This window comes from Natator depressus, chromosome 6 (genome assembly GCF_965152275.1).
Source record: "Natator depressus isolate rNatDep1 chromosome 6, rNatDep2.hap1, whole genome shotgun sequence".
Lineage (NCBI taxonomy): Eukaryota > Metazoa > Chordata > Testudines > Cheloniidae > Natator > Natator depressus.
In genome coordinates this window covers 91116756-91125615 of record NC_134239.1, presented here as the reverse complement: position 1 = coordinate 91125615, position 8860 = coordinate 91116756, and the positions used below count along the sequence as shown (strand labels likewise).

General features: G+C 47.1%; 1 protein-coding gene across 1 annotated transcript; it reads left to right on the top strand.

Moving 5' to 3' along the window:
* The first annotated feature begins 1059 nt into the window (after positions 1-1059).
* NGB (neuroglobin) lies at positions 1060-8434 on the top strand. Its single transcript, XM_074957129.1, has 4 exons — positions 1060-1786; positions 3333-3444; positions 4796-4915; positions 6411-8434. Exons 1-4 carry the CDS (start codon positions 1683-1685, stop codon positions 6555-6557), a joined length of 483 nt encoding a protein of 160 aa, XP_074813230.1. The 5' UTR covers positions 1060-1682; the 3' UTR covers positions 6558-8434.
* Positions 8435-8860: the final 426 nt, after the last annotated feature.

Here is an 8860-nt window from a genome sequence, read left to right as displayed (position 1 = left end):
GACAAGAGTGGTGGGATGGAAGTGAGGATGTAATATTGTGCTGTTTAACGTATCCCCCTTCTAGGAACAAACGTTAATGCTCTTGAGGAATGATGTATCATCACTGGCTATGGCCACTTACAGCCCATACTGAAGGTACTGTGCAGGCTTCCTGGCCTTCAGAATGTCTTCTTGTCAAGATAAATCTCATTAATAGCTGCGTGTTTGTAATTTCAGAGCAGACTGCAGTGATTTTCAATGAGACACAGAGCAGACTGGAATGATTTTCAATGAGACCTACGTCACTCAGGCACTTTTGAAAACCCCACCTGAAATGATTATTCTGCTATCTGTCCACAGTGTCTTTCTGTTGAGGGGCTCCTTAACCCAGGTCTGCCAGATTGTTTCCTCTCTACACTTGCCTCACTGCTGCCTGAGTCACCTAGGCCATTTTAAGAGGAGAGCTTTTACTTGGAATATACTTCGGAGGCGTATGCCACAGCTGAAAAGTCTATGGGCCATTATTAAATGCTTTGCCTTGTACAGTTGGCTTCCTTTCCGTTAAATTAAATGTGATTTTGTTCCCTTTCTACATTTCAAATCTCTAAAGGCACCTACCAATGGATATACCAGGAGCCTAAGAGTGTTCTGGAAGTCAATGAAAGTGACAGGAAGCAAGGGGGTACTGTAACCTTAAGAGCGTCACTGAAAATAGCGGAAAGAAAAGGGACATTCAGAGGCAGCAATCTCTAATAGTTAGAGCAGAGCTGGGTGTTGCAAGAGCTGGATTCCAGTCTTGGAGCTGTCATTGATTTGCTATGTGACCTTGGGTAAGTTTCTTCCCTTCTGTGTCTTACTTCATCTGGACAATAGAGCTGGTTGGAAAGTTTCAACCAAAATGGGTTAAATCATCTCTTATGTACTGAGGCTGAAAGTCTACGGTTGCTCTTTGTGTGTGGGGACAATATAACAAAGTGCACAATATTTATTTATTTATTTATGTAGCTTTAAAAGGATAGATGGAAGGGAGGGAAAGAAAGGTGACACTGTCTCTTTAAAAGCATCGGTGATAGTGTTGCTACTGGGAGCTGCTCTGCGAGACAGCCAGCTGGGAAAGTGCTGCTGCTAAGGAGAAAGGAGCTAGCTTCAGCTCCAGATCCTTGCGCCTGATAGTGTGTGACAGGCACAGAGATAGGGACTGAGTCAGGAGCACAGTTATCACCCTGCACAAAGACTGGGAGAGGGAGACCCAGAGAAACCTGTGGTAACCAAAGAGCAGTGGGCAATTAAAAAGCAAGGAGTCCTTCATTCTCGTAGACACCAGGGAACAATATGGGTCTTTCCCAAGGCACTCCGGTTTCATCTAATTGTTCAGAGAGAGGCTCTTTCTAAACCCACCTGTGCTGCTCCCAGGCTGCAGGTGGCAGGGCAGATAGGAGAAGAGTTCTTGCTCTATTTGGAAATCCCAGAGATGTGATCACAAAGTCTTGTGCACTGTGCAGGGAAGAGCATCCTTGGCACTTAGGGAGTGAATGGTGTGTGTGCATCCCAGCTCCAGAGGCACTGGTAGCCCTAGATACTTGGATTAATAGGAGATCAGTGCCACCTGTAACTCAGAGGGCAGAGTAAGTAGTGCAGTTACTTTCAGAAGGAGCGTAAGGTTGGCCTGGCTCTGTTCTTAACCTCCCTCTTTCTACAATAAAATGGACAGTGGAAGATTATCCAGCACAGAACAGGCGCTGATCCGGGAGAGCTGGCAGAAAGTGAGTAGCAACCTCCTGCAACATGGCACCATCTTGTTTACCAGGTGAGTAACAGGCTGTTATAGCAACAGGAGGCATCTCTAGCAGGGTAACTCATCCAGATATGAAGTAAGCACCTGGGGTCCTCGCTAGCCTGTTTCTTAGCCATCCTCTCTCCCTGACCACAATCCCTGAATTAAGCAGTGGGAGCTTTCCAATCCCTGATCAGAAACACTTTCTTCTCCTTGGCAATGATTTCTTTTTTCTGGCTTCATCTCATTGCTCCTTCTGTCCATTTGTTGTGATTTGCACCCTGGAGAGAACAGGATTATGAAGAAGCTTGTTTGCATTTAAATCTAGAAGTTTGTTAAAAGGAGAGCAGGGAGAGTGTATAGGGGTAGAAGACTATGTGTATTTTTTGTGCCTTTGCAATGATATCCCTTATTTGTTAGCAGAAAATATATTTCTGTTGTTTAAAGAGCTGCTCGCTTCTTGTGTATATGCTCAACTCTGTGGAATGTATCTAAGTGGCTTCCTAATTGTTTGTGGCACTGGAGTCTTCAGACACAGACAGAGACCTCGCCACTGGGGAGAGGATCAACTAATTCCAGGATCAATCTTAGCACAGAGGAAAAGGTGCATGGGTGAGAGCAGCTGAAAATCCAACTCGCTGCCTCTTCCAAGCAAATGAGCCCTTAGGGGCTAGAGGAATGGAGGGAGATAGAAAGATACCTGAGAAGTTCCTTAAAATCATGGATCTAAAAAGTTTGTAATGAGCTCCCAGCTTCTTCACAGCCTGTGCAGAATGGAGTGTTGCATCTGGGAAATAAAACACTGCCCAACAGAACTGAACAGAGAAGCTACCTAAGGGGATGTTTAAAAGTTTTGAGAAAGGGGGGAGGATGTTGCAGCTGAATGTAAAGTATCTCAGATGAGGTTGATTGTAAGAGATTAGGGAGAAAGCAAATTGGCCATTGTGTGTGTGTGTCTGTGTGAATTGCCATGCAACAGAGTCCCAGGAATGTCATCAATCCATCCTGACCTCTTGCTCGTTGCACCAGTATGTGAGTTTTATACAGGAGACCCTAAGCTGAAAAAGTTGGTGGAAGGAGCCTAAATAGGAAGCCAGTGATGGTCTGCGAGCTAGGGGTTTATACGAGCCTGCTCACTGAGGTATCTGGCTGCAGCGTTCTGGGCCTTCCTGAAGTTGGTCGAGTTGGGACTCAGGAAATATATAAAATGAGAAATTGCAAGAGTTGAGATGGCAAACAAGCAGGAGTAAGGATTTCAGCCAAGACAGGGTCAAGGATGAATTCCAGCAATGGCTTGGAGCGAATTCTAGGGAGCAATAAACCTACCAGTGAGGAATGGGGATTTGAGCTAGAGTAACAGAGGCTTTTTGTAGCCAGAGATGACCTGAAAGGTCCCAAATTATTAATCTTCCTTTCATAACTTTATGCTTTTCACATGATTGGTGGTGAAGTCAGGTCACCCTCTGGGTGGTGCTGGTAGAGGCTGATGGATTGATTGGTAGGGAGGGGTCATCCTCTTGGTGAAGGTGGAGTCACTTTGAGGAGTGTGAAAAATCTGGGGTTTCTCTTTCTGTTGCAGGTTGTTTGATCTGGACCCTGACCTGTTGCCCCTTTTCCAGTACACTTGCAAACAGTTCTCCAGCCCTCAGGAGTGCCTCTCATCACCTGAGTTCCTGGATCACATTAGGAAGGTAAGGGATGAAGAGGCTGATGTGGTCAGTGATGCACCATATAGAGCAAATTCCCTGAATGGGAGAAGCCCTGAGTAGCAAACTCTGCATTGGGGGGCTGGGTCTCTCTTAGTCCATTTGCCATGAAATGTCAGGCAGCTCACTCCCTGAAATACAGAGACAGTGAAGTTCTGCCAGGGCAAATCCCAATGTGTTCAGCAATGAGGGCTGGGTGCCATGTGTCCTTATGCTCTCACCACAGTTATTGATTCACTTTGGTGAAAATCAAAGGACTGGATTCTTATTCTGAAATGTGTATGTGAATTTCATGCTGCTTAGATGATGCAGGACGGATCACAGTAGAGACCGAAGGTCCTCTAGTTACCTACACACAGAACAGGGACAGTCCAAGCACTTAGATAATCACAGTGATGGCATGATACAAAACCCTAGATAGAGAGAGAGGCCATGGGCAAAGTTCCTGCTGTAAGTAAAGGACAGGTGTCACCAGTGATCTCCTCCTGAAAGTTCTCTTGCTGTAGCAGCAGAGCCTGAGAGCCCACAGCCCCTTAAGTTACCTATCATGGGACCCATCATGAGGGACAGTGTTATACACGTTCATCTCCTCCTCAGACATGGAGGGTAGAGATGGGGAAATAAAATATCTATATATCATCTTGGAGAATCCTGGTGTGCTTAATGAATTATAGCAGAATCCCTTCATTCAGTGCTGAAATGCAGCCACCTCCGCGGCGGAAAGCTGCAGCTATTTAGTGACACACTACAGTGCTACAGCATGGTTTGACAGGAAATGAAGAAAAATTCCATATTCTGCTGAAACTGAAAGGAAAAATTGGGGAAGCGGAATGTATTTATCGAGGTTGGAATTTGACCAACCCTTGCCAAAAGGGTCATGGGAGCTGTAATGCTCACTTGTGGTCACATCCTCAGCTTCAGGTCTCATCCAACAAGCTACATTTCCAGCATCACAGTGTCTCAGAGAGAAGAGGGCCCCCTACTGAATCACAAACACCACTTGCCATACCACCTGCTGTCCTGTTTAGCTTGGGAGATCTGGTAGGATAGCCTCATAAGGTGAAATGATGTGGCCCTTGGGTTTGCCTTTGCCAGAAGAAGGAGATGACATACACAGGTGGGGTGGGCTGTGGAAAACACTGTTTTTCAACAGAATATAGGTTTCAATCAGGCTCCATGAAGTTCTGACCAAGCTCTTTAGCATAAGGGAGCAGAACAGGCTTTCACTGTACAGCAGGCTAATGGCTCCATGACTGATGATGAGAAGACTGTTTGGAAATTTTGTTCCCAGCCGATGTTCTCTGCTAATTCTGTCCTCTCTGGATTTACCCTGCAGGTGATGCTGGTGATAGATGCTGCTGTGACTCACTTGGAGAACTTGTCCTCTCTGGAAGAATATCTCGCCAACTTGGGCAAGAAACACCAGGCAGTTGGTGTGAAGGTGGATTCTTTCTCGGTGAGGCATCTTCTCTCTTCATGCTACTTTTGCCACAGCATTCTCCCAGCTTCACCCATGGTGCCATCCTGATCCACCATGAATGGCAGTGCATGGTTTCCTCATTGTGCCATGAAGCTGGGTTCTAGGACTTCTGCACATATGTTGCTGGGTTATTTAACTCTGTTGCTGGGCAAGAAAACTGGCAGCCCAACCCAGTCCCAGAATCTGAAGCACCTACAAGGTGACCATTGGCATGCTCAGGGGGAGCCATCCCACATGCTTGCTCTTTAGGTGGACTTGCACTAGCTTGAGTTGTATTCCCTGCTCTTTCTGCCCCACATCTTAAGCTCGATGGGCAGAGTCTTGGGGTGCCATTTGCAAGGGAATACAGCTACATCTTAGGCTGCATTTGCCTGGCACAGGGTTACTGAACCTCAGCCCAGGACATTGCCAGATGTGTGATCAGTTGTCCCAGCTCTCACTTCCCCTCCCTCTCCCAGGTAGTGGGGCAGAAGTATCCCTATCCCTCATTTCAGACCCCAGCTTCCCCGCATCCTACCAGTGAGCAGGAGCAGAAACACTAGATAAATGAATTGCGATTATGGAAAGCATCAGGCATGTTAACTTGAAGATACATAGGCTTCGTTCCTTTACCTCCCCGAGTGTGATGTCTTGTGCCACTAGCCATAGTCCTTGGCAGACTGAGCTAGAATCACCATTACTTGATGGATAATTAGCCCTTTCTGGGGTTTGTTTCTAGCAGCCAGGATGAGGGAGGTTCTGTGGGGAGCCAGTGTGTTTATTCCATATCAGATCAGCTATTTATACAGAATCAGCTGGACTGCCATTTCAGTAAAGAGGGTTGGGTTTGGGATGGTGTGCCATGTAGTGGAGACTTCCCAGGGTAGGATGGGCTCTGACTATCCAGTTGAGTCTGATACACTGTGATCTCTACCTGCAGCTGTAAATAGCTTCTGAGTATGCCTCAGTTTTGCCTACCTACTTTCAGATGTCATCACCAGCCTCCCCTGGTGCTAAATTAGGGGAGAGTGCAGACTGCCTGCAGCTGGGAGCTAAAGTAGATTAATAATCTTGCCTAGAGTCTCACCCCCACCCCTTTCTGCTGAAAAGCTTCATTAAGCACTGGATTGTGGTCCCTTCAGAAAGGGAGCTATGAGGGAGACCAACTGAGAGCGCGAGGGGAGTGGGTACGAAACAGCGTGGAGCAAGGGAAGTCATTGGGGAGTGAATCAGCCCACAAGAAGAGGTGAGTGGGCAGCTTGGAGACATTTTGGAAAATTGTAGGAGGATTAGAGAGATGGGGAGGAAGCAGGCATGGGGACAGGGCACCTGTTGGGTAGAAGCTGGAGAAGCTGTGTTGTCCTGTTCTGGGCAGTGCAACAGAGAAGGCTCAGAAAGGAGATGATGAATAAATTCAGCAGGAGAGAAACTGACAGCATAGCTGTCCTGAGGCTTCTGACCTCTGATCCTGGTGCCTCTGTTTGGTTTGCAGGCAGTGGGAGAGTCCTTGATGTTCATGCTGGAGAAATGCCTCGGTACTGCCTTCAGCCCGGACGTGCGAGAGGCTTGGACCAGGCTGTATGGTGCTGTGGTGAAAGCCATGAGCCATGGCTGGGATGCACGTAAAGAGGGGAAATAGACCCAGCAAGCTTGGGCTCTGGCTTTCCTCTTCCTAACCCAGCAGCAGTTCCGAGGAGAGAGTTGACTCTCCCTTCCAACCATGCCCATTCCAGGGCCATCTCGGTAGCCCTCTCTGTCTTGCTTTGATATTACCCACATCTCTGCCTCTGACGATGGTCAATGTGATCCCCCTTAATTACACTGCAAATGAGCCCTTGCATCCACCTCCAGGGGGCAGGGTAGAGCTGGGCTCAGCCCGCGGAGGTGGAATGAGCTTGTCCCTCAAATTCCAATTCGTTTGTCTCTCCACCTAAATATTCTCCTGGAGTCATTGCGGGTTGGTTAATCCTTGCTCTTTATTCCCTCTGCATTTGCCCTAGAATAGATCCCAGGCCCTTCCTCATGTAAGGTTAATCACAGCTGTGTGTATTTCTTAGGGAGAGGCTGAGCAGTGTAGCTTTTTGAACGTGGAACTGGGTTAATCCCAGTGTAAGGCTGCTCTTACCAGTTCTGAGCTGCTAGCTGGCTGGATTTGGAGTGACTTGGCTGGCTGATTTAACCTGAAAGCCAGCTGAAATGCAGCAGCTACCAGTGATTTTTAAAATGTCTTCCCCTAAAGTAAATTACATCAAGTAAGGACAAATACAGACTTTGTATTAGAATTAAAGTGACAGATGCAGCTTTCTCCTGGGAGCAGCTTCCAAAAATCATCCTGGTTCTTGGCCAAAGAGAATATAGCTGGAATTCTTCCCATTTACTGATCATTTACATATTTATAGCTTCCTGAACCCATAGGGATAACTCCTACCCATCACTGAAATGCAGCTGCTCCTGGGGTGGATGAGAGGCCTGATTAACAGCATACAACAATGCTTTGCCCCACTTTAGGACAGGAATTGAGTAAGAATCCCGTATCCAGTTGAAAACACGGGAGGAATGTTCAGGAGGTAGAATGTAAATACTTTAATTGGAATTTGACCTGAACCCCAGGAATAAGATCCTGACTCCTGTGAAAAGTGTCCCAGGGGATTTAAAATGACCCCACGTGGCTAGGAACTCGGTTTTATGTCTTATCTGAAAATTGCTCCTCCAGAAGCACAGTGTATCCTGTTTGAGACGTTGGTACTAACTGAGGGAAGAGCACATCCTACTGAATGTGCAGCACTGCTTCGTACAGAACCTGGATTTTTCCATGCAGATCTCCCATCTGAGCATGGACTAGGTAGAACTCACTGTTATGCTAGTGTAACTGCTACCCAGTGCCCTCATGACCCTCACCTTGTAAAAAGAGCTCACGTCTGTGGTTTTGGACCCTCACCTTGTAACAAGAGCTCAGCTCTGTGCCAGTTGGCCAGTTAGAGAATCCTCAGTTGCATATTCTAGGGAGGCTAGTATGGGTGTCTTGGATATCAAACGCTTGCTGAGTTCACTGCATCTCTGATGGCTGCAGCTTCCTTTTATCCAGAGGGATCCTCCTCCTCTCTCATTATAGGTTTTTGGGCTCCACTCTTCTTTTCCTCATCTGCAGACTCTGACTATGGCACCAGATCTCTGCTCTTACTTCTCTCTCTCTCTCTCTCTCTCTCTCTCTCTCTCTGTGTAAGCCAAGCTGGGTGGATGTGGTAGCTCTCCTCTAACCTGCAACTCCTGGCTAGTTAGGGAGGGGAAAGCAGGGCCTGGATCCAGGAGAACAGCTGGCTGTGCCTGTATATCCCAGGAAGGGAGAGTTCAGTGCTCCCCTGTGGAATTTTGAAAAGTGATCAGTGCATATCCAGTACCTTCCCTGCTGCTGTAAACATATGAGGTCAAAGGCTTGTTCTCTGTGCGTGCTGTGGCTGGGTGGGCAGCTGCGTGTGATGAATAGATGTGTGTGGGTATGAACTACTACACCAAATAAGCCGCCCGCCCAGCTTTCATAGCCTGTTAAGCTCACCTGCTCTCTGCCATGTTTTGTGTAATTCCTAAGAGAAATAAAGCAGCTGTCTGTATATGCCTCCTAGCCCTGTCTGGACTGTGTTTAATAGACAGCCGTATAGCAACAATGCTAGTATTAAATCACACCTGCCAGGGACTGATACAAGGTGACCCGCAAAGCATTTTTTTTAAAAATGAGTCTCTGCCTTTTTGGCTTATTTATGATTTCAACGTAAAAGACCTGAAAGGTTGAAAAAGGGGAGTGGGAGAGGGAGGGTTTTATTTGATTTCTGTGTGAATCTTGGAGATAGTGCGAATGTCAAGTCTGGCCTTGCCTGGCTTTGCTGGAGGACTGCTCGGTGGCCTCAGATGTCTATTGGGAACTGTTCCCCATGTCTCTTATTGGAA